This window comes from Channa argus, chromosome 7 (assembly GCF_033026475.1).
Source record: "Channa argus isolate prfri chromosome 7, Channa argus male v1.0, whole genome shotgun sequence".
In the NCBI taxonomy this organism is placed as follows: Eukaryota; Metazoa; Chordata; class Actinopteri; order Anabantiformes; family Channidae; genus Channa; species Channa argus.
Window position 1 is genome coordinate 27,086,401 of NC_090203.1, and position 27,330 is coordinate 27,113,730.

The 27,330-nt window shown below is 39.0% G+C and overlaps 1 protein-coding gene across 11 annotated transcripts in view; it reads right to left on the reverse strand.

The window, feature by feature from the left end:
* Positions 1-10,150: 10,150 nt before the first annotated feature.
* rbfox3a (RNA binding fox-1 homolog 3a) overlaps positions 10,151-27,330 on the reverse strand; it is a 541,420-nt gene continuing 524,240 nt past the window's right edge. For 10 of the 11 annotated variants that reach the window (XM_067510831.1, XM_067510821.1, XM_067510828.1 and 7 more), the window contains one exon: positions 13,642-24,766. In XM_067510831.1, the coding sequence (XP_067366932.1) occupies positions 24,722-24,766 (45 nt within the window). In that variant the 3' untranslated portion in view covers positions 13,642-24,721. Of the gene's footprint in view, positions 13,614-13,641; positions 24,767-27,330 lie in introns of those variants that run through there. The other variant, XM_067510823.1, reaches the window with a different exon arrangement.

Genomic DNA, 27,330 nt, shown 5'->3' on the forward strand with positions numbered 1-27,330 from the left:
GTTCAGTGCTGCTCCTTCCTCTTTAGCAGTTCACTGCCTGGTTATGGCAATTTACAGATTAAAGGAAATACACACAGCAGTTAATATTTGATTCAAATAACAATTTTGTCTTCTCTTCTTTGCTGTGCTTTGACCACATTATACTCTGAGGTCAACACAACAAAGAATTTGTCCATAATGAGTTCCATTGAAAATCTGCTATGTCAGTTTAGCCACTTCACCACAGAGAGGAAGGAGGAATATAAAAGCCCCCTGCAAATTACATAATCTCTTTTCTGCTCTACTATATAATTTATTCATAATTGCATAGAACTGAATGGCAATAACTGTTGAATGTGTTCTTTAGTGAGCTTAGCAGGGGGAAAATACTGACATTTACTTTTGTCTTCTAATATTCTGCGATTTCCTGTAAATCTGGGTTCAGGTTAACAAAGTCCAGTTGGCAAAGCTCTGAGTACAAGTGGCACAATGACCTGCTACGATGTTTCACTTGGAGCACAATTAGCAGCTACTATTACCAAAACTAAATAAATAAAAAATACGGAGCCTGGCTTCTCTCTGGTGCCTCATCCTCGATTGCTTGCTTTCTCAGCATCACCTGACCACACCCACCCTCAAGATGCTCTCCCTCGCTTTTCCTTTGTTTCACTTTCCAGCCCCGTCTCCTAGTCTCCTGTCCTTCATAGCACTACAGCACCTTATTTTATTTGTGTCAGAAATTTCAGTGTCAGAAATTTCAAATATCTAACTCATTTGCTATTTCTAACTTTAAATAGTCATAAAGACAAAATAACATCTGGGGACAGGTTAGGTCCATCCTTTGCAGGGATAATCTGCCTGGTTTCAACTGCTAAAAAATATTTTGTGACATATATAAAACCACCTTAAAAGTAACTGATAAAATTATATCCAATTCTAATGATTTCCTTGTGCTGAAGGTTCTAAAGCAGGTACAAAGCACTTTCTCCCTCACACAGCTGATGTGGGAGAGAGTGAACAATATCCGGCAGTGTGGCCAGTGGCCTTGCTTGCTGTTGGCTGTGAGGAAGCACTATTTTACCCTTTTCATCTATCTCAGTCACATAAACACACGTTTTCTTTTTTTTTTTTATCTATATAAACACACACCTATATACAAACCTGCACACATGCACACAAGCAGCTGGGCTGAAGACAGCCAGACTGGCCAACTAGTAGGTAGCGAAATGGAGGAAAGCATTAGGAGTAGTTTGACATGATGAGTGATACCACTTACTTCCTGATCCAAAACCAAGTAAAACTCTGGCTGGTATCATCCACACCAATACCAATATCTATACTATGTACAAAACATAAAGAAGGAAAATATATGGCTCCAGACAACAGAGACCTATGGAGAAGAGCAGACATAAGACACATCTGTAAGAGCTCATTGCTTTTATTAACAAGAAAAGGTGCCACCCAGCTCACGTTATATTCAGAAATCTCTAAAGTTGCAGCCCTAGTATTTATCTAGGCATAACTTACTAAACCATAAACCATAACTATTTATTTCTCTATTATTCATGTGTAGCATGTAGTGTTTTGGAGACAAGTTGATGGAATTGTTTAGAAATTGTTAAATTGCACTGCTCTCTACAGACATATTTCGCCAAAATAATCCAACTGAATATAACATAATTAAGATTGCAAAATCCTGTTATATGACTACTAATTGATCAATGAACTGTGTTGACTCTTCACACTAACAATTCACTGAAGCCTCACTGACTGAAAACACAGTCCAACCTTTTTCACAAAAAAAAGAACAACAAAAACATACAAATTAAGGTTTTTTTAAATATCATTAGGTAAAATAACACACAGTATTGCTGTAGACTGTTGTACCATTGCTCTGTAAAGCAGTGGGGGCAGCCAGTGACTATTTCACAGTGATTCCTGTCCTGTTGCGTTGTCAGACCAAAGGGTGTGTTTCATGCCAGACCGTCACCACCAAACTACGTGTATTCAGCTTAGGTGCTGATGCTGAAGAGATTTTGGATGCCAGTGACAGCAGGTGGAGGTGGTGGAGAGTTAACTGGTTAAATTAGTGACGATAAGAAGTGAAACTCTGCTTGACGGTCACATCATTTGGATTAACTATTATCATTCTCAAGGAGACTTGTTCCACCAGGATGTTGTATGTTTAGTGATAGTACAAAGTGGTCAGAATGTCAGATATACTAGTTAAAACATCTAAAAACAACTTCATGCTTGGAGTCAGACTGTAGTCCAAACAGGGAATGGAGTTTACAGTGGAGCTGTTATCTTAAGACATTAACCTATATATTGTTCATTAGCTTCTTTTCTCCACACTGTCCTTAAATTGCTGATTCAAATCAAAGCTCAGCTCAAGTTCAGACATGAGTACTTGCACAGTATTGACCGCACATCCAGTGTGACTATTGTGTGTTTCAACTATCCCTGTTAGCTGAATGGCTTATTCAATTATTAGACACATCATGGGCTGAGCACTTGTGATCTCCCGCCCTGGCGTGAAAACATGTTCTAGAATGTTTCAGATCAGACTGTGGAACTGTGGAAGAAACCAGAGTACCCAGAGGAAACCCACAAAAGCATGGGGAGAACATGCAAAGTCCACACAGAAAAGCTGCAGCTGACCAGGGATTCAAACCAGGAACTTCTAGCTATGAGGTAGCAGTGCTAACCACTCCACCACTGTGCTGCACAAGTTGAGAGATTAGCAAATTATAATAAAACCTAACATGTACTTCTCAGGGGAAGGACAGAGAAACTACAGTCTGGACTGTAGACCAGGAACAGTATGGGCTTAAACACCTGCAGGTGAGAGACATGTATTTTAGGGTACAGTCCCTTACATTATGTTAGGGCATTAGCAACATCTTGGAACATGAATCTGTCTGGGAAGAGCAGGCTGTACCAGACTTCCTGTCACTTCCAGAGTATTTTCCAGACCTCCATAAAAGCTGCCCATACTCTGGAGACACTGGTCATGTAATCTGGGCAGGGTAATTGGGTTTCCAGTGTCCTTTCCCTGGCACCCTGTTGTAGTGCACTTTTGCAGTAATGGTGCAAGCGTTGTCTCGTGGCCTCCTACAAGTACAAAGTCTTGTAGGAAGCCATGTAAAAACTTTTATATCTCTTTTTACAGTGTCTCCCTCAACATTATGGACACTACAGTAGTTTTACTCACTCCAGGCTGTTTCCCACTCCCACTATCTGAACGTTCCCACATGAAACAAAAGTATTGGAAGAACAGATTGTGAAAGAACTTAACTATAGAGGAGTGACAGAGCAAATGTCACTTAGTGCTTCTAAGGCACCTTGAGATTTTTCTTTTGTATGCTGTGAGGAAGATTTATTTGATTTTTTTCACATAAATTCAGAAGTTACTTATTCCATTTATTTGTGGGTTTATATGTGGGTTTCCATTTTAACTGTTGAAATTCGTCTAATGAGAGTGTTAATTTATTCCAATGATGAAAATCATCTCTTTTTTAACTGAAGGGAAATGTTAATACCTGAATATTGCGATTGTGCAGTGAGAGGGTGGAGTCTTGAGCTGCAGAACCCAGGTGTCCTCAGTGAGGCACTTGGACCAGTTTATTGTGCGATTTGACATCAGAGACAAATCTATTAATATTTTGTTATGAAATATAGGGGTTATGAAATCTGCTATGAAATATAGCGGTCCTGTAAATATAATAAATCATCTGCATCATCTGCAATTTTGTATTGTGAACTGGTGTTTTGAATCCCTTTAATTTTATGGTTTTCTCATATTGCTGCTACAAGTGGTTCAAGAGAGAAAAGGAAAAAGCAACAACAAAACATCGGGCAGGTTGGTAGGACCAGTAGCTGCGCGCTGGAAGACACACAGCTTCAAAGTTAGGGACACCTGCAGAAAGGGACAGAGAGAGGGAGACAGAGAAAGACAAAGACAACTACGGAAGAAAACACACAGAGTTAATGACATACAGTGGTGACAATTGTGGGTGAGAGGAGAAGCGAGATGGTCAAGAGGAGGAAAGGAGCTCAGTGCATTGGGGGGTGGGTCCCCCAGCAGTCTAAGCCTATAGCAGCATAACTATAACTAACTATATGCTTTATTAAAGAGGAAGGTCTTAAGCCTAGACTCAAAAGTAGAGAGGGTGTCTGCTTCCCAAATCTGAACTGGGAGCTGGTTCCACAGGAGAGGAGCTTGATAGCTAAAGGCTCTACCTCCCATTCTACCTTTGGAAATTCTGGGAACCACAAGTAGTGAGATCGAAGTGGTCTACTGGGATGATATGGTGCTATGAGGTCTTCTATATATGATGGAGCCTGACCATTCAGACCTTTATATGTAAGAAGCAGGGTTTTAAATTCTATTCTAGATTTAATGGGAGAGAAGCTAGTGAAGGTGAAATATGATCTCTCTTGCTAGTTCCGGTCAGCACTCTTGCTGCAGCATTTTGGATTAATTACAGGCTCTTTAGGGAGTTACTGGGGCAGAAATCTGATGTCCAACCATATTGTTACTCTAGATGACAATATAGATGTTTTTGATGTTTTGATGATGTTATTGTTGTGAGAGACTGATTAGGTTAAATAGTCTACAGATGTTGTCTGAAGCTTTTCTACTTTATCAAGCCTGTTCAGTCAGAGTGGATTAATATTGAGGTGACTAGTGGGTCTAGTGCTTTTGTAATTATTTCAGGTCTGTACTGATTAGTGAGAATGGACAGTAACTGGATGGGTGGGTTTGAGTCTTTGTTGGGTTTTATTAGGAGTTTCATGATTGCTGTGTTCCTGTGTGTTGGTATTGTGGAGGTGGCTTCATTTCTGTGATGATGCAAAAAAAGTATTTCCAGATTTGACTGGCCGTCTTTCAGATCTAGATGATTTGTTATTTTATTCAGTGCTTTATGGTGAGATTCAGAAGTGAAGGGTGCATTTAAAGTGCTTATTTTTTGGAAAGTGCTGGTAACATTAGGTTGTTTTAACACAGCTTCTATTTCTTGCTGATTTGGTTTATGATCAGATGAGTATTTACTGTAATAATAATAATATATGGATAAGGAACACTTTCACCTGGGTTCGTTGCTTTATCCATTTTATATTGTAGTGTGAGTATGTGTGTTTGCCAGATGCAGCATTTGCATATTTTATTACTGTACTGAATAATGGCAGCTGGTGAGAAAGGGTCATTGCAGTCTGACATAAATCCATTTGAATGAGGTGTTAAGGAATCAATTTACGTTAGACTAGAGTGACAAATTGATTCATTGCTGGTTAATTTTGGATAAAAGGTGAAACATCTTCAAAAACTACAAGAAAGTCCATTTTTCACTAATAAGCATTTCTGGGGTAACCATGATCTTTACAGAGAGGAAGATACACACTTTGACTAGTGCAGGAGTATGAAAGAACAGCCGAATAGGTTGCAGACTACAGGGACCACTTGCGCTTCAACTTAAGACACAACTACCACAACACTCAGAAGGCACAGAACAACAGACCTAATCACAGCCATCAGGAAAAACAAACTGGAAGAAGCAGCACTGGTGTGTGTTAAATTATTGAGGAGGTAGAATGGCTCAGGGGAAGGCGAACCTTGGATTCTGGTCTGGATGTAGAGGTGAGCAGGTAAGATTGTGATTGACAAGATGGGTCTACCCAGGATGCAACAGGCAGGAGCAGAGAGACTTGTAGCAGAGAACTAAGGTTATGATTCTAGTTATTGTGAGAAAACTTGGTCATGTGAGGTGGAAGAACAGATTTGTGACAGAGTCAAAGTCAAACATCCATAAATGTTGCATTGAAAGTCTCATCAACTCATATTTTATTCACATAAACATAAACAACATATCAGATTTAATGGAAAATATTAGCTCATTTTGAATTTGATGGCAGCAACACATTTTGAAAAAGTGATATTGGCCCTTGCAGATCCTGGCAGTCAATGGCTGAACATTCTCCTCTCTCCAGCCTGCACACTGTGCAGTGGGTGGGAGGGATTGCACCCCCCCTCTAAGCTGTGACATGTAAAGAGTCAAGCTTCACACCCAAAACAGAGCCAGCTCTCCCACTCTATATGTAAAGTGTGTTAGTGTCCACCATCTTCATGTTGCAGACCACAACATAAAAAGTGACACTGGCTGCCACCTGCATTAAACTTCCCAGGCATGGTGCCTGAGCCTCTGCAGGAAACACAACTGATACCGGACTGGACAATAAACTCTACAGCAATTAATATAAAGCCCAGTTTGTTGTCCATTTGGCCTCCAAGGTATTTGTCATCAAATACAACCTCCACCTCCTCCCCCAGGTAGTGACAGGTCTAACACAAGAACTGTATAGTTATGCAGATCTGGGGTCATGTTTTGTTCCTTGATTGTCAAGTTTCACTAACTATGGTATTTTTAATTTTAGTGTGTAAGCATTCATAAAAACAAACTGTGTCCCTGGGCAGCATCGTGACCATGTGTGCAGCCATGCTGTTTTCCACCCCTGTGCCATACTTGGTCCTTATAGCACTCCCCATATGTTTGCTTTTTGGATTCAATTCCCAATGACCTTGCTCCTGTTTAACATGCAGATCCAGAGCAGAGCAGCCCAGACCTGTGGTAATATAGGTCTATGTACGTTTTCACTGGGCTGTGATGATGCTGTGCAGTTGTTGGTTCAATCCCCGGCTCCTCCAGTCACATCGAAGTGTCCTTAGACAAGACACTGAAGCCCGACTTAGTTTCTCCCATTGGCCAGCTGCATAGCAGCTCCGCCATCGGTCTGTGAGTGAGTGTGTGATTGTGAGTGTGAATGGGTGAATAAGAAGCAGTTTAAAGCGCTTTGAGTGCTAATAGGTAGAAAAACGCTATATAAGTGCAGAACATTTACCATTAGTAGGTCTCCCACATATTCACCTGTTTTAAATTATATGTCTGAGTGATGTCTTCTCTCTAGAGCATCTTATCACGTCAGGTTCACGGTCACATTCTCCCAGTTATTCTTTTTTCATATCCTATTAATAATTTCAGCTGCTAAACTCCATTTTGAACCAGGACCTCCAGTATTTGGATCAAGTAGATACCGAAAACTGCAGTGCATCAAATTTAGTAAGAAGCTGCTGTTGTATATCTCATATGCTAGTTTTAGGAACACGGTTTGTAGATGAATAAAAGCATATAATTAAAAATCTGTGCATTATAGGTGCACACATTTCTGAAGAACATGCATAAAACAAGTTTAGATGCAATCAGAGGGAAAGAGTTACTGAGGAAAGAAACGTTTATTGATAATAATCATGGTAGTATTAACTGCAACAATAATTGTGATAATAATGTAGCAGTATTGTAATAAATAGTATTGTTTCTTTGAAGTACATTGGGAACATACAGAAATTATAAACAGGGCAAAATATAAAAACAACCCAAACCAAAATAAGAAACCTTTTGAATGCACAGGTTAAGTGAATACACAGCCACACATGAAGTTCTCTTTGTTCGTCTAATATACAGTAATACAAGTTTCTGCTGCTGACTGAGAGGAAGGATGGCTACATAAGGAACACAAAAGCACACTGAATCCTCAAACAGATAAAGAGATCAAAATGCGACAGACAAATACGAACAGTGTGGAAGGAAATGTATCGTCTTCTTTCTATTTTACTCAATAGTCACTATTCAAACCTTTGTGCTTTGGGGATCTGCATAGGACAGGGAGGCTGTTAGTGTTTGGGGACTGACATGGGTTTGTAAAGGTAACAGTATACTTATAGAAAAAGTCAACATAGAAACAGAATGGAACATGTTGGCACATATAAACTGTAGTTATTTCATGGTCGCTTTGTATTTGTGATTATTAACATTGAACACTAGTAGGGGCCTCATGAAGCTTTAAGACTGAACCAAGGGAAAACGGAGACTGTTAGGTTTTTGTTTCTTCTCTCAGTATCAGTAAAAGTTTGAAATGGCAAAAAGAGTAAAACAGAGAATCTGTTTTTCATCAACGTAATATTTAATGCACATTTATCTAGTACACGTTTACCGTCAGAAGGCACAAACATGGGCAAAGAGTGAATAAAAAGAAAGTTATGGTAAAATTATTCAAATTGATGAGTGACATCAGCTGTGTTCAATTGGACTTGCACTCTAAATGTGCAAGTGTGCAAAAGGGGGGCAGAGATCTCCAGGGGCAGTCTCAAGCTTTTTACAGAGAGCAACAAAACGGTTTTCAGAGGACCTCAAAACAGAAACCTTCATAAAGCTGGAGCTTAACAACATGGTGGAGGCTCGCTGATGTTTTGGGGGTTTATGTCTGCATCAGGTGCTGGAGCTCTGCATAAAGTGGAAACAAGAATGAATGTTGCCTAATATCAGATGATTTTAAAACAAAGCCTCTCACCGTCAGTAAAAAGCTAAAAATGAAGAGGCAGTGGATTATTCGACAAGACAATGATCCAAAGAACAAAGTCAACTCCTGAATGATTTAAAAAGGATAAGATTAATGTTTTACCATGGCCTTCTCAGTCTCCCGACTTAAATATAATTAAAAACCTGTGGTTAGATTTAAAGAAGGCCGTACGTAGCAGACATCCAAGTAATCTGATAGACTTGCGACAATTAGGCCATGAAACGAAAGAGGTTGGGGGACGTAAAGGGAGGACATACAAAATGTTAGAGAACATTTCATAAAGGTGGACTCCTGTTACTTATGATGATGAAGGAACATTATGTTGATAAAAAACAACAACTTTTACTCTGTTTTGCCATTTCAAAGTAAGGGGATGCACAATTTTGCTCTCAACTGTACACTGGGTTGTTTAGGCCAGTTTTTAAGCATATAGTTTTAGTTGGCTAAATCTGTTGAAAAAAAAATGTTGTTGCTTTTCAACACACAGATGGAGGACTGGTTAAATTACTGAAAGTTTGGCTGAATATAGGCTGAAGGTTTGATACTAATTCTAACATTGGCAGCTGTAGCTCAGTTGTTGGAGCAGTTCCAGTCCAGTTACTCCTGGCTATATGTCAAAGGCTCCTTGGGCAAGACACTGACCCTCAAGTTACGTGGAAGTTGCTTTGGATGTGTGAAGTGTCTGATAACTAACATTAAATTGTAATTGTAACAACATAATACTGTGTGGGTTTGTTAACTAGGGGCAGGTCACAGAAAAGTATTTACAATATTCTACACCCAGTTCAATTCATTTTAAATGAAACTGTTGTCATAAGTGACTTCTAACAAGATGCTATGGTCATGGAAAAACCCTGTGGGTCACTTGTTTCATCTTTCCACAGGAGTTGATAGTGCGGGTTAATTTAAATACCTTTAAGTGGTCAATTTTTTAGCATTTATGCTTGGTGCATAGTAGTTACATTTGTGCTCATCGAGCAAAATCGGGTGAAAAAAAAGACAATCTCAACCAAACTGTTTAAACCTTTACACACACACACACACACACACACACTAATCAGCGTATTTGAAAAAAGAAATGTTGTGGTTACACATTCTAAAACTGATGGATTTTTTCAAAAATAAGAGTCATTCACATAAGCCATGCTGCCATCATGCTGTGATCCGTTGCTCAGCCCCAACGCTAAAGACACCTGGTGGTTTAACGTTGCATCTATTCAGAGTCTCACAGCATTGTAGCAGCATGGCTTTGCTAAAAAACGAAAAAGTCAAGAAAAATTGCTTGGGAAGTTGCTCGGGAAGTATTCATATGTGCCCTTTACTTCAAGCAAATGCCAAAAAAGTCTCTGCAGCAAGTATACTGTGGCCTTTATGGTGGAGGTCACCAGGTTACCGAGGGAGGTAGGCGTGGTTTTGGCTTAACTGTTGTAGATAGGCTCTAACTGGGCTATACTGAGGGTGGAGAGGTGGGGGGTCCGGTTGCCAGGAAGTTTTAGAGAATAATAGCTGCTTCAGGGCTTGCATCTGAGGTATACACTATATAAAGAACTGGGGAAACCTTTGCAGACGACCCACATAGGTTTTGGTAGGAAGCTCAAGGATTCTACACGATGCCTGTGGAGGAGTAGATGTCGAGTTTTGTCCCAGTGGAAGGTCTAAGGGATCAAAGTAAAAGAGGCCATGCACGCTTGAACAGAAGGGTTTTTCCTAGGGTTACAGTAATCAGCCATAGAGAATACCAGAGCTACAATGAAAGCTGCTTCACATCATTTTTTTTTTTAATCTCTCCAACCGATAATGGATGGACAGCATTTACAGTACATGTAAACAAGACAAAAGTCTTTAACCACCAACTGAAAAAAAAAACAGAAAACTTTAGAATCAGAAGAACATGGCAGAGATCAGAAGATACCTGGATCTCTGCTGAGATTGACATCGTTAGTTACTTTGCTGTTTTTTTTTTTTTTTTTTTTTTTTTCCTTAAAGTTCCAGTTAGTTTTTCTTCTCTCTTCTTGTGGTCTGCAGTCCATCTCCATATCAGTTGACTCATCCCACTGCAGGTGTCTTATCCCCGTTGAACAACTCTGCAGTGGATTACTGAGGGATGGTGGTGGGCTTTTTTTAAAAAAGTATGTCCTCTGGATGCACCCACACACTCACACACACACACACACACACACACACACACACACACACACACACACACACACACACACACACACACACACACACACACACACTCACTCTCATTTAGTCTCAGTCTTTGATACTTCCTCCAAAGATCCATCCAGAACACTGTAGTCTCCAATGTGCCACTTGCACTCCAAAAAACTCATGCAACACGGGAAGTATTACTCGATCCTTTCAGATCCTTGACGGAAACACCAGAAAACAGTCCTGGTTCCTTTAAATAGCTAAACAGGGTCAGGACAAAAAAACTAAAAAGAACAAAGAGGAGGAAGAAAAGACTGAACATTTTCACTGTGAATTCAGGTTTCTACAGTCCCATTTTCCATCTTCCTCACATCTACAAGTCAACAGAATCTTAGTCACCAATCCTTCAGGACCTGAGGTTGATCTACTTTCGCCATTAGAGCCAGTGCTGTACAGGGGGTGGACAAAATACTGGGAACACAAAATAAGCTACATTCAGCTGGCTGGCAAGTCAAGACTGGAAGAGCCTGTAAAAAATAAAACCACTAAACAGAAAAACAGTAGAACAACAGCAGGAATCAAGAGTTAAAAACTGTGAAACATTTAAGGTGGAATAATTGTTTTTGGTTGACATATAAGTAAGCAATAGTTTCATAAATTATGTTGAGTGGGGTCACTACAGGACATGTGACCTCTGATGTTGAAGAGCTGATAAAGTTCTTTAAGTACACCGATCAACCACAACATTAATACCACTGAATTAGTGTTTATATGATATACAATTTGAGTAAGGAATAATAATTTTAATGTCACCTGTTCCGCCCACTTTACTTTTACGTGGTCATTCTTTCTACTTTTACTGTAATTCCCACTCATATGTAATAAAAATACAAATACATATAACAATGTAATAATGTTCTGAGTCACTTCAACATCGCACTCTTGCATCAGACTTTACATAGTTTGATAGGAGGAAGTGTTACAACAGAAACATGGACATATTCTGCTGTTTTTATTTTTCAGTACATAATGTTGATATTGTGACATGCCTAACGTAGGTCTGCTTTATTTTGTCCACTTCATGTACCTCTGAGACTGTGCTCCATCCCACCCACACCCTTTTTTTCCCCTTCTCCTTTACTATCTTATCCCCCATGTAGCACTCACCCTCAGAAGAACGCAAGGAGAAAAAACATTATTTCAAAAAAAGGTGTTTTGACTTTACTTTCACGTAGGACAGGCTGCTCCTGAGCTTCTTGTTCTTATTAGTTTTGAAAAACCTGGCTGAGAAAGGTTCTGACTAAAATAAAAGACACATTAATGTCTCTCCCACTGACTTCCCAAGGCTTCTGGGCACTGGTGTTCCTTTTTAAATGTTTCGCTCCTCTTTACTCCTTTTTTAAACTTCCTCACACTTTTGTTTTCTTTTTTGGCCTTTGTCTGTTTGGGTCAGCAGAAGAAGTCCAGCATATCATCAGAAACATTTTGCTATATCATTTACATGTAGTTATAATTTACAGAGTACTGGATGTATATAGAAAACAACAACATCTACCTAAAAAGTTAAAGAGTCTTTGAAGTTACATTCAGTAGCTGAACTGAAGGGAAACAAAACCGAACATCAAAAGAAGAAACTCCACACAAGTAGAAACCTCATCATACATTGACAGTGCATTGGATCCTGCATGACAATTAAAAATCAAAGGCAAACTTATGTCCAAGAGTTGCAAATCACAAATAGATATATCTATATTCATATATAAATGTTTTTCTTCTTACTGGTAATACAATAAATACAACATTAGTAAATGGCTACAATTAACTCTCCAACCATGCCTGACAGCATGTTATTAGTAGAACGTTTAAATATAGAAAGATGTCACTAAAGTAGAGATCCATATAAATAGAAAGCTTTAAAGAGACTCTTAATAAAACTTTTCTACTTTATTAGGGCTTCCCCCTCCCAACTTCCCCCTCTCATCCCACCATCCGTCTGCAGTGGAAATCGAAGGTTGTGTTTAAAGATGGATGGGGGAGCATCATGTAATGCATTGAAGCTGTCGGCTGGCCTGTTTCTAATTTGTACCCTCCGTCAGACTGCTTAGTCCACTCACCCCCACCATGCCATACCCGGTAGTGATGACAGGTCAAAGTACAGCACTACAAGGATCTGGGTGGTGATTTCAGAGGCCAACAGGGCTCTGGTAGACATTGCCCACTAATGCTCCTCCAACTCTGAAAGTCCAATTTAGCTAAGCATGTGCACTTTTCAAATTACCACATCATTTCCATTCATTCTCTTCAGTCCTATTTGCACAGATTGATTTAGGGATACTTTTTCTTTATATGCCTATTTTTTTTGGAATCTACAAACTGCAGACTACTTCACAAAACTAGCCAGAAATGTAAAAACTACACTACTGCAGTCCATTAGTGGAAGACAGGCTCAAAAAGCTTCTAATGAAGAATGCTCCATATTTCCATAACAATCACATAGTGACATGTCTGTTGGACTAGTTTTCCCGAGTCTGCCCACTCCCCATCACCCCAACCCCACCCAGCAGATACTGATGAGGGGGGGTGTCAGGGTGGGTCAGCTCTCCTTACCCCTCCCCCCTTCTGAATTGCAATAAGATTTTGTCAAAGATTTTTCTTTTTTTAAGGATACTTACTATTTTACACACATATAATATGTATATACATACATTTTGCTCTTTTTTCAAATCGTGAACTTAAAAAAGTTTACAAAAATAAAATGTTTTATGGTGACCTCTCTAATTGTTCTCTTTCACTCAGCAAGGCTTGTTTTTAGCGGTTAGAGCCAGCAGGCTCTCTTTTCCCTCTGGACTACAAGCTCAGCGGTTCGGGCTCTGGCCTCAGACAAGGCCACAAAACATCCTCCATCCATCCTTTCAGATCCCTTTCATTCTTTGTAGAATGGCTCCTTTCCCAAACTGCTCTTTTTGTTTTAGTTGATCTTTTTTTAGTCTCCTTCTGTGTCCACGTTGTTCCCTTTTTTAGTTGATGTCCATCTGAACTCATCCCTCTAGTTTTTCTTTTATTTACTAAAAAAGAGAGAATAAGCAAGTCAGTCTAAACAAGTCATTCATTTACAGTAGGACATGTGAATATGTGAATATGAAACAAAAAAGACACAATTTATATTATTTATAAAAAGAAACACAACTACAATAAAGGAAGAGGAAGGAATACGATATGCATCTAAAATAATGACATCTAAACAGCTCAGTATTCATTCAACACACATCACCAAGCCCATTCATGTTGCACAAACTCATTATATATCTATTTAAATACTGATCTGCAGTGTGCAGGGATGTTTCCTTTATAAACTCTGTTGTCCCCCCTGCAACCCTGTCACCTCGACATTACATTTGTCTTAATAAGTTGTGCACAGAAGGCAAATACACTGATCAGTCACAACACTGAAGTCTGTGACTGGTGAAGTAAATAACAGGAGGTGGGATATATCAGGCAGCAACAAGGCAAGAGTGAGGATATGACTGACTTTAACAGGGATGCCAAATAGTGACTAGACTGGGTCAGAACACCTCAATAATAGCAGTATGCAGTGGTTAATACCTTAATTACAATACGTGCTCCAAGGAAGAACTGGTGAACTGGTGACAGGATTGTGATTTTTTTTCTAATGCATGTCCTTATTTGCATACATATTGCCCTCACTTGCACTTTGTTGAATCTTAGCTCCTTCTTGGAGAAAATGCACGGAGAGATGCAGAGAAAGAACTGAATAAACAGATTTCTATAGAGATAGAATGCTGTTTTCTCTTAATTGCCAATAGCACAGGTGTATTAACTGCTAAAACTGAAAACTGGAAACTTATTAAAAGTCCGCATCATTGTGTCTTTACAGTCTTGTTGATGGGAATAATTTCCATTACTCTGATTCTATAAGCTACCACAGCTAATTTAAAATGAAACAATGAACATGTGCCAAAGTGCAGATGGTCAGCTTTGATTGAAGGTTTGGTCAAAAATACTGTATTATGGTTCTCAGAGACAAAACATATTTGCAACAACTAGATCTTCTTTTCCTTTGTGCTGTTGCCTTTCAGGAGTCGCCACAGCGAATCATGTGCCTCCATCTAACCCTGTCCTCTGCATCCTCTTCACTCACACCAACTAACTTCATGTCCTCTCTCACTACATCCATAAATCTCCTCTTTGCTCTTCCTCTAGACCTCCTGCCTGGCAGCTCCAACCTCAGCATCCTTCTACTGATATATTCACCATCTCTCCTCTGAACATGTCCAAACCACCAAGATAGTAATTACAAAGAAGCTAATCACTGGCAACCGGACTTGCTTGAAGAGCTTCCACAGGAGCACTGATGACCATCAACTCCACAGAGTACAGTAATATATGCCTGCTACTCCAAGCCAGTTAGTTTGCCACTGAGCAGCATCTTTAGGAAAACCATTATACGCCGCAGAAGTGAGAATCTTCACAAATGACTAGTTGGTAATGTCTTGCCTAGGAGACAAGGTTGCATTCAGCTCAAACATTTTCCACACTGTTTAATAATAATATAATATCACAAACACAGTATGAACATCATTAAAACTTCATCAGAGCTACGTAACCTTAATACATCCCCACCAACCTGACATCAAAGCAACTGGTCGCAACAATTTGATGTGGAGAATTATAGACTCTTGATTTATTGGCAATTCCAGTGACAAGGTTAGAAGATGCAAAATCAGATTTCTTTTTGTCATTATTGGTTACTGTAACCTGTTGTGTTCATAAGTCTCTTGACTCTGGCTTTGTCATCTGTATTCCCAGAGGAATGTCTCCTTCTCAATTCTTCGTATTATTATATAAAATTCTCTAAAAAGTTTTCTTTTTGTCATTATCGGTTACTGAGTATAGCCTGATGGAACAATCCATTTAAAATGGAATTTGTGACACAATTTACATAAATTGATTTTGCTGTTTTAAATGTGGGTGTGACTTGATGGTGAGGAAGTACTGCATTAAGCATAACAACACTTTGCCTCTTTTCAATTTCTATAAAACCCAAGTGAGGATTCCACTTTCTTTCAGCACATCTCTCTTGCATTTCCTCTGCTTCTTTATACTCTGGCCAAAAACTGTTCTACAGTTCTCGCATCAATGACATTTTACAATAACATTAGAACTAGAGAATGCAATTTCTGCAGAAATTGCAGTGGGATTGCTGTTTGATGCAAAAGCTTGCACCAGACAGCATGCTGGCTGCTAGCAAGGTAAAACTGAGCTCTTTTGCTGCATCAAGTGTAGAAACTGATGCCAGACTGCACTGTTACGATATTTTAGCATGAAGCAGGAATTGTTAAGGTGGGAAAAGGTTTTTTATCTAGAGGTATGAATGTCAGCTTCTCAGTTTCCCCACAAACCTGGTTTCATTTTGAATTGAAGTCAAATCCATTTCTGATGGTTAGAACTTAAAAACTGAGAAATTAGCAGAATGTTTTAATGGATCACATTAGATGGTACAGGTGCACCGAATAAAGTGAAGTGAATCAATATCTCACTGTCATTATTTTTTAATTAATTTCCCTCAAAGTTGAATGGTTTAAAAGTTATGAATGAGATTAAACATTTTTAATTTAATTAAAAATGTATTAATTTAATTTTTTCAAGTAGGGAAGTTAAAGAATGGGGACAAGTAATTGCGCAGTCAAATACTGTGAATAATAGCTGGTAGACGCAAACATACACACACAGCTGTTATTAGTCTTATAGACATTACATTACATTTAGTAATTTGGCAGCAACAATCTAAGTCAAGGAGAAAACATTGAAGCAAAGTCCTATCAGAAGAAGTGTTTCCGATGTATGAGATGCAAGTGCAAGAAAGAGCAGAAAGGAAGTAAAAAAAAAAAAAAGCTTTAAGTTCATATGAAGATGCGGAAGAGTTCTGCTTTCAGCAGTTTTTTCAATATTGGGAGTGGGTTTGCTGAGCGTGCAGTTTGGTAGCTTGTTCTACCATCGTGAGATCATTGTGCTGAAGAGCTTTGCTTGGTGTGTTCTGCGTGGTGCTGGGACCACCAGACATTGTTCATTGGCAGAGCACAACCAAACGGGAAGAATTGTAAACCTGAATGAGTGAGTTGAGGTCAGCAGGAGCTGTCGCGTTAACCACCCTGTGAGATAGAGACAGAGCTTTGAACCTGATGTGAGCAGCTACAGGAAGCCAGTTCAGAGATCTGAAGAGTGGTGTGACACGGGTCCTTTTTGGCTGATTAAAAGAAGACGTGTGCTGCTCCACTTTGGATGATCTTCAAGGGTTTGATTGTGCATGACCCCATTAGCAAAGCGTTGCAGTAATCAAGAGGAGATATGAGCAGCGCCTGTACAGTGAGTTGGGTTGTATATTCCGTGAGGTAGGGTCTGATCTTCCTGATGTTGTAGAGGGCAAATCTGCATGGATATATGGTCCGTTAAGCTCATTTGGTCTTCAGCGATGACCCAGAGATTACAGCCAAACTATGGTGCCCATATTTTTTTTAAATGAAGAAACATGAGCCAATGTACCGTGCTCACCGATGTCTTTTAATAGTATGTGAGTATCATTGGAGGTCTATGGCACAGATGAAGAGCTAAATAGGGTTGTCCACACAGATCAAGTAAAGACAATTCCATGTTGAGTCTTTGTGGGATGTGTTAATAACACAATACAGAAAACCACTGGGCTTATTTTAAACTAGAACCATACACTTTTTTTTTCATGTAAAACATTTTTCTCTCACAATTTCCTGACATAAAAAGCCACATCTTTGAAACTAATGGAGAGCACACATTTTAAAAACTGTCAAAATGGAAATAGAATACAGTGTCTTAAGTGCAGAGGCAAAACAATGCTCAGGAGATTACTGCTGTGGTTCTTTTGACATCTGCACCTGAACTTTGCTTCTTCTGGGAACATTGCTATGATACTATGGCTTCATGAAAAGTCTGTGGCCTTTAAATTGCCTCCTCCGTGGCTCTTTTGATAGCAGGAGCCTGTTGTGTTCATAAGTCTCTTGACTCTGGATTTGTCATCTCTATTCCCAGAGGAATGTCTCTGTGGGAAAGTCCTCTGTTATCATTTGCAGTGTGTAGACCTTTCACTTCTGAATTCTTCATATTATTTGCAAAATTCTCTAAAAAGTTTTCTTTTTGTCATTATTGGTTACTGAGTACAGCCTGATGGAACAATCCCTTTAAAATGGAATTTGTGACACAATTTACATAAATTGATTTTGCTGTTTTAAACGTGGGTGTGACTTGATGGTGAGGAAGTACTGCACTAAGCATAACAACACTTTGCCTCTTTTCAATTTCTATAAAACACAAGTGAGGATTCCAATATTAAAATTCACTTGGAAGCTCAACAGATACTGACAAAGAAAACATGATGCAGTTGTAAGCAGCCAGTTTCAGACACAAAACATCATTACTGCATTTTCTATAAGATTCTCTTTTTGTATGTTGCTCTAAGGTTAAAGGTACTGATAAAGTGTATCTGTGCATGGAAGAGACTGTACAACCCCCAAATTTACAGATGCATGAATAATGTGTAAAAAGCAACATCTAAGGGCCAAATGAATTCAGGAGTCATCCATCATGGGCAAAGATGGATTTTTAAGGTATATCGATTTATTTTCAACAGACGTATAGGATCAGACAAATCCTATGTGTTTGTAACAGGGTTTCTAATCAACTTTTACAACATGATAAAAGGCTGCAGACAGGCCAAGCAGCAGGATGAAAGGCTGACAGAAACTGAAACTACAGCTGAAACAAACACAAAGTCGAATGCAGAGTTTTGCATTGTGCAGCTCTGCCTGTCTCCCTCCATGTACTGTCACCTTACTGACAAAATCTGTCACTATACAACTAAATCACTGAGGTTTATAAGCTTAACATTAAACAGAGTTTTCCACTAATCTGGTGACTAACTGGCTGCCTCAACATGCACTATTAATATAATATGTATGTAAACATTAGTATTAAAACTACAGGCCAAAATGAGACTAAAAAGTAATTGATGAAAACTAGCGTCTATCAAGTAACTCAAACGTGACTAAAGTTGGTCAAGGACAAAAACTAAATAATATAGTGACTCATATTCAGCTTCAATGAAAGTGCTTGTGACACGTCATAGACAGTACAGACATACTGTTTGCCAATCAGAAAAGATACTGAGAAATACATTTCTGTCCATTTAGTCCAGCTTATGAAGGAGGAGATAAGTGCATGGGTGGGTCTGATTTAGAGACATGAGACTACTGTTCCTATGGGAAAGTCCTCTGTTATGTTGTCTCATCCATCTACCACATCTATCTGCAAGTTTTCTGTATGAGACTGTGTTCTGTTCACCCACAGTAAGTTTGTTTATGATGTTTATGATGGTTGTTTTTGTATAAACAACATATTGCTTCTTTTGGTTCTAGTTTGGGTAGTATATTAAATATATCTACTTCTACTGAAGACTGAAACTAACACAGCGCCCTGTAAGTCTAATACGTGGCTTTCCACAAACAAACACCCACAGCAAATAAGTAAGTAAGTAAGTATGTAAGTAAGTAAACAAATAAATAAATAAACGAAAGTCAATAAAAGGCTGGAAAAGTTTTTTGTGTGACTATAGTTAAAATGTGTGAGCAATGGTTCCAAAATGTCTGAGGTAGAGGAGGAATCAGATAACTCTGCTGTTTGTATACTGTACATGGACTTACAGTAACCAGGTTACTGAAAAGCCCAGAGCTTAAGATGTTGAGGTTCTCTTTGGGAGTGACGAGGATGGACAGGATCAGGAATGAGGACATCAGAGGGACAGCTCATGTAAGATGTTTTGGAGATAAAGTCAGAGAGGACAGATTGAGGTGGTTTGGACATGTTCAGAGGAGAAACTGTGAATATATCAGTAGAAGGATGCTGAGGTTGGAGCTGCCAGGCAGGAGGTCTAGAGGAAGACCAAAGAGGAGATTTATGGGTGTTGTGAGAGAGGACATGAAGTTAGTTGGTGTGAGTGAAGAGGATGCAGAGGACAGAGTTAGATGGAGGCACATGATTCGCTGTGGCGACCCATGAAAGGGAACAGCTGAAAAGGAGAAAGTTATTCTCAGATTACGTAAGAAACGCACCTAAATAACCCTCTTTCTTGGGAAATTAAGGGACAGGGTTTACACACACTTAGTAAACCTGGTTGCTGGAAATCTGAACAGGAATCTGATTTCCCCAACACCTCAGACTTCTGATTGTCTGACTTTTACCACGTTAATACTCTATTCAACAGAGAAGTGAGTGGACAGATGGTACTGACTTTGTAAGCTTTATAACCTGAGAGAAAATTACTTTTTTATCTCTTCAACAGCAAAAACACTTCGATTCAATATCTCCCTTGATTTAAATTTAAAATCTATATAATATAAATAACAGTGCTGATATATTTACTCAATCACGAATATCTCTATTGCTGATGTGCTTATATGCTAGACAGGTATAGTTGGTAAAAAAAGGGGGCTGCTTTAGTGTGGGGGCCGCTAAAGAGAGTCACTGAAGTTGCTCACTCATTAAAGTTACAGTATCTTATCTCAGTGAGCAGGTGTGCGGTCAAAGCCTGCATGATGAAATGGTTGCACTGTTGACCTCTGTACCACTGAGGCAAGAGGTCGTCTTAACAGAACCTGTGTTAATGGCATCAAATTCCCAATACATTTGTAGCATTAAAGGAAATTTGCATTTGGACAAATTACATTACATTAAGTTCTGCACTTTTCTACTATTGGTACCCAAAGCATTTTACACTGCTTCTCATTCACCCATTTGCACAAACGCTCACACACCAAATGGGGGAGATGCTCACCAGGAGCAGCTAAGTTATGTGGGAGACCTACTAATAGTAAATGTTCTGCACTTATATAGCACTTTTCTACCTATTGGCACTGAAAGCACTTTACGCTGCTTCTTATTCACCCATTCACACTCACAATCACACACACACTCATACACACACACTAACACACTGATGGGGGAGCTGCTATGGGAGCAACTAAGTTGGGGTTCAGTGTCTTGCTCAAGGACACTTCAACATGTGAACCAACAACTGTGGGATTGGTGGACAACCTCTCTAACTCCTGCACCATAGTCACCCAACAAAAGTGCACAACATCTCACACTAGAGTGGAACCCTGGTCTACTTCGGGAAAGTCCTGTGTCTTTTTGTACCATCAACCACCCTACAAGAGTTTTTCACATTATGCTTCAGGTGTCAGAAATTGAAGCACCGGGGTTTCAAGCACTGTAGTTTAGGAAGGCCAAGCTCTGCATATGAGGTTCTACAGCTCATTCTGCACGTCTGGGCCATGGAATTCTGTGTGGACCGTGGTAAACTTACACATAACGGCAAAGGTTCCACAGCTTTAAGGGTTCCCAGAAGCACAACTAGCTAAATAACAGTGAAACAGAGGAAGCTTCCCAGGTTTCTATATCTTAAGGGAAAGCAATTACAGGGTTTGGGTTTGAGTCAAGAACACTGTCTGTGACTTGGAATGGGACATGAACAACAGTGTCTTGTGACCAACTGTACAAATACTGTATGTCATCTTGGACTACTACTTATTTTTTACTACTACTTATTTTACTCACTTTTGGCAGAACAGTGGAAAAATAGAAACAACAAGTTGCACACAAAACATGCAAACACTCCTTGACCTTTGTTTCACACTGAGTGATGGCATGAAACAGACAGTTGTTTAAACCTGTGCTCTCCATCTTTCCAACTGAACAGGCTCACACAAACAAATAAAACACAATGGCAAAAATAAAAAGTGTCCTGCATAAGAGCTGTGAGCCATAGAAGTTATTAAAGAAGCTTATGGTTGTCTTGTAGTTTAACAACACCTCAAACACTGAGACCACAGACACATAGAAAGATATCAAATCTGATCTAAACAAAAAGAGGGTTAAAGCATTTTTGTCATATATAATGTATCCAAACCCTAACCACTGATATATAACCCTACAAAAGGAAGAACATAGTTTTTTCTGTTTAGATATAGAGTATTTTCTTCTTCTGTGGTGTAGGAACCTAAACGTGAAACAATAGATTAATGAATACTCTGCTATTACACGTTTCTCTATGATACACAACTACAGGCAAAAGACTTTTATGACCTTAAGACAATCATACTGTACATTTCCAAAATGTAAAGTGCAAGGAAGAATGTTGGATAAAAAAAAACACAAAAAGTCAGTTTTATTTACACGAGTAATTATAAAAAGCAGTTGATATCCCATCACCACTCAAAGCATATTCTACTTTGTGTTAGCATATTCTGTGTCTTGAACACAGTCAGGACATTTAGGCCCTTTAATTACTTTTGTTATACATGTTTCTGAACAGGTTTAGTAAGAATAATCCACACAAAAATGCTTTCTCATGTCTCCTTTCTGTGGAACATTTATGGATTCTCCGGAAATGAAAATTGTTCGAAGTGACTCAAACTCTACAATTTAGCTTTGTATCAAAACTGAAGTTGCCCACTGTAACTTTTAGTTAATTTCACTGAAACACTGAGGATTATTGAGGTTCTAACAGGCTTTGGACAACATGAAAGAGAAGAGGAGCTCTATGTCACAGGGGACTAGGATTCGCCAGGGCTGTTATCAGGATCCATTCCTTGCTGGTTTTGATCTTCTAATGGGGCTTGTTGAAAATAAGAAAATATTCTTTCAGTGCAATTAATCTGAGTAAATACTAAGCAGTGGGAAAGGCGCTGTAGACGTGTTAGATTAAGGCTCTATTTTTTTTCTGTGTAATGATAAAAATGTTGTGTGCTTAAGCAGGGAGTGGCAGACTTTTTTAATATTTACTGTACGGTAACAGTGGCCTTATTTTACTGGAAATAACTAGAAAGCGAGAGGAAAGAGTGAGCTGACAGACACAACAGCGACGGCAGTAGACCTGCTATTGTGAGAATTCACTCTGATATATCTTCAAATGAGATCAGTACTTATTGACTGAACTCTCATATCTCTAATCTGTGGGGTAAATTGCCTTGGATGCTGCTTCTCCTCACAATTCCCTTTCTTCCTGTGTTACCGACTTCCCTCTTTATGATCCCATCAGACACTGCAGGCTCGGATGCTATTTACTGGTGGGAGAGTTTCTCTCTCCCTGTGTGTGTGTGTGTGTGTGTGTGTGTGTGTGTGTGTGAAAGAGAGAGAGGGAGAGACTGGTAGAGAGAAAGTGAGATTGGCGAGTAAAAGAATGCTTGGATATATTATAACTGTCCTCTGTGTTGCATTTAGAATGATTCCTAAGCTACACAATGTGTAAATATGTGCACATTGTGATATGGATGTTCATATAATGTTCTGACAATATATTTTAAATTAACAATTCATTAGAATTTTGAACTGCAACAACTAATCTTAGCTTCTATCTGTGCACTGGCTTCACTGGTCTATTGTTTTTTTTCTCTTTGCTTTTATTTGTCTTGAATTAGAGGTCTGGGAGACAACTCCCCACTAAAAACTAATCAAACTGACGTGAGTGAGAGATCGAGTGTTTGCTTTGAGATACTATATTTTCTTTTTTATTTGACATTCAATAAGATGGTCTGAGGCATTGTTCTGTGGTGAAATGGAACAGTCTGTCTTCATCATGGTTCTTCGCAGCAAAGCTATATGCCTGGAGATGGGAAAGAATTGATTCAATACTACACCTGCACTCATTTAATTCCAGTCTTATAGAATAAACGTGTAATCTACACAAAAGGCTGGACAGAAATTGCTGGTAGCCATAGTAGTAAGTGCCATCACAGCCATGGGCAATGAAAATGATTTTTGTGGGACAGATATGTCATTGACCACTGTCTAATTAGGGCTTTCGTGGTCAGTAGGGTTGAGTAGATCCAATTTGAAATAAAAATGGATTATGAATATTAGACTGGTGGACTCAAACACCTCTCCAAATAAAAACCAATGTACTGCTATGACTAAAACATTGGCCTTAACTATTTAAGTTTGTGATATGGTGTTTTAAAATAGTTTTGTTGGTGGCCAAGATGTGACTAATGTACCTCTAACAAGAACTTAATTTGTCATTAAGTTGTTTTTGCAAATATCAAAACAAGTCTTGAGGAGACTCCATTCTCTAATCCGCTCACTAAAGTCAAAAATATTCCAGTATTCCTGCAGATGCCTACACAGCAAGTCTGGTAGACTGAACATGAAACAGTGAGAAGCATTGTGTGGAAATAATGTGTTTTCCCTTTTAAGTAATTCAGCAGTAATGGGATACCTTGTGCCTCTGGCACTATGCCAACGATCAATGGGCTCGAACACTCTGCTGCTCATTTTGCAATAGCTGCTATAGCTCTTGCTCCCCATCCTGCTATACATCACTTCCTCCTGCATTCAGATTCAGTAATACATCATGGTCTTTCTCTTACCTTCTGGGTTTTATAATGCATCACTTCCTGGTAGCCATTTTTTTTTAGGTTTCTCCTCCTTTAGGCTCAACAGCTCTGAGTCCCATTAAGTCAGTGTGAAACTCCAGTTATTTACTCACTTGAAAATTTTAGAGCCAGTTCTCTCAGGGGATGGAATTGGCTGTATCATTTACCTAATGAGTTCAATCTGAAATATGCTGCTCAAACTGGAATTGCTGATTAGTGCTCTTAATGTAAATAGGGGAAATGACTAATTGAAACAATAAAAGCAAGGGAAATTACATGGAATTAAAACTAACACAAGAGGCCCCCCCAAAGCAGCTGAGCTGCTGACCAATAGCCTAATAACTATCAAAGAGGAGAAGAGTGTGAAAGGGAAGACTGTGTTTTCTGTCCACTTCTTCTCCTTTTGTTTTTTTCACACTACAGTCATTTCAATGCAATAACATTTAAGTTAACATACACATGTAACAAAGTTTTCTCTTCCAAAATAAGTACATTACATAAAAAGTGACATTGTATACACTCTGTAAAAGGGTAGGCAACTTGAAAATGAGTCTTGCATTTCAGGGTCACATTTGCCACCTGGAAGCATTTTGTTTTTAGTTTTCCATGAAGAGGGTGAAGATGGTTAGTTAGTGATTTCATTTGTTGCTGTTTTTTGTCTGTTTTGTGAGGAAGGAAAAAGGGCGTCTCCCTCTTTTCTAGTAGGGAGTGAAGCGACTGCACCCTCCTCTGTATAGGCTAGCCTGCAACATCAAAGATGAAAAAGCTCTAATCAGTATTCAATATAGATCCTTGGTTTGTGATATTAATATAAAAATGAACTTCTCTCTTTCCTTCAAATAAAAATTCCTCCCTTTATCCACTTGAATCTTGTTTGGTAATTTAGGATAATGTTTCATAAATCAATATGATGCCGTGTGCGTATGTGTTTGTGAGAGAGAGACGGCTGGATGTAAATCAGCGTATGAACAAGATAGATCATTTGTCGTATTAATACTAATTAAACGCATTACTAATCCTCTCATAGATTTATCCCTACCAATGGAAAAATCTGCCATATGCAGTTGAACTGCTACTTCCATCTCCTAAAAACTACCTGATACAACCAAACAGCACAAGCAAATACTGTATATTTTGAAAGCAGCGGTTGGTTCGTGCTGGACTTTGTTAGTCACTGAGGTTATGTTGTTGCATTACATTAAAAGGTGCTTGTCATGTTCATCATGTTCTGGGCCCCTCACTTATATTAAATAGATCACCCAACCAAGCTTACTGTGCTGACAGAGGAAGTCAAGGCCACCAATGCTAGAGACGTGTTGCTTTATTGAGATGTCCCTTTACCACTTTTTTTCCAGACTAAGTAAAGGTACTTGCATCTGAGTACTTAAACAAGTACTAATCTGTTGCTGCACAGTAATATCCTGATCAATCAACTACACAGTTAAGTTGATGAGAGACACTGGCAGAATGTCCTTGGTTCAAATAGTAGTAGGGACACACCTGAAGACCTTCAAAGACTGAATGGTTAATACTTAAACACCGTTTCCACCAAAAGTCAAATTTTTCCAAAATCTGACAGTCATGCACGTGACGACTGGATGTTCTAAGACACACAAACCTACAAATCCCTTGATAATGTAAATTCTTGCATGTTCTTCTGCCAAAACAAATATGATGTTGACCCGGAGCAGGAGCAGAATTTTGGAAGTCTGAAAGACTTAGACTCAAGTTTCTGATTCAGGCAGTATATGATGTTCTCCTGAGCTCATCCAGCCTGAATTCCTGAAGTCTGTCAATGCTCCAATCCTAGCATTGTGCCTGGCAAGAGACTCTTTTGAGAAAGACTTGAGTTGCTGCCCAACAGCCTCGGGAGAGGGGAGGTATAGGTGGGACCATACCAGTTGCTGAAGGCAGTAGTTGACTCCATCTGCACAGCAATCTAGCAAGTCTGAACTGAATTTTCAAGAAAACTCTGCAAGGACGTCTTGACAGATTTGTTCCTAACAGTTGACTGTTAAACAAGACTAGATAAAGAAACACATGAGTATGAAAAGACCAGTAGCGGGATGTACAAGGTATTGATAGGTGTTGAAGCTGAAAGCCCAATAATGTAGGCTGCACATGCTTTTGCACTGCATTGTCAGTCTCCTCGGAATAGTAGACTGCAGGAAAGAAAGCAACATCATTGTAGCTGGAGCAAATACACTGGAAAGTGCACGTCGGTAAGGATTTCTGATGATCTAAGACCCAAAGCACAGATTACCTTGAATTCATCACCAATGATGTGTCCAAGTCCTCACTTAAGTGCCAAAAGTCTGCCAGCCAAAGATGCAAGTATTAGCAGGCTGTAAGACAGGGCATGTTTTTTTCTCGCATAGCATGAGTGGGTGGAAAATTATTAGTTACTAAGTCTCAGCAGGATAAAAAGGTCCTGAAGTGGGTAGGAAATGTTCAAAAAACTGTTTTCTAGAAACTGTAGATAAGCCGGAAAGTAGGAGCCCAGGCTTGTCTGGTAGGTTGATCCTTGAAAGTAAGAATAGTTTGAGTTTCCCTTTTGTGTCAGCAGTAAAAAATAGCTATAGCATGATATGTTTAAGTTAATTTGTCTCACTTGATGTGGCACATCCTGGACACTAAAGCGATATATCATACAGCCAGTGAGAGGCACATAACTGTTTTTAGTTTAATAATAAATAAAGCCAGTTCTAGAAAAAAGGAGTGTACAGAACAATTATTTTGGTCTCAATAATTATTATTATTATGTTATTCTGAACATATCATACTGTGACCCACATATTGTATATTGAATCATATTGAAAGAAAAGTCTAACAAAGGAAGGACACACTAAATATTAACTTTTGCCAATAGAAACCACTTTGGTTCAATAATTTCTATTCAAATATTTCATGCATATTCCCCTTTTTTTCTTGGCTTTCTCTTGATAAAAGGCTCAGAAATAAATATGCATTGTCATTTCAACTTGCTAAAACAGCAAAATTGATGGTGGAATAAGACTTTTTCACATGACTGTATAATGGTATCAGTTTAATGCAGATATTTTTATTTCATGCATTCTTCTTTTTGTATTATTCACAACGTAACTCAACCACTGACAGCTGAGGCAGAGTTTGAACATGCTATGCTGGTATTGGCCAATTTTATATTCCCACTATTGACCCTGGTCTCTGGGGAAGCCATAGTTTTGGGGGTGAATTTATTGAGCAGGCGTAGTTACATGATTTCCTACTATGATTTTCTGACAAATCTGCAACTGCCAGTCGGGTCCCATTACTAGTCCAAACGCAA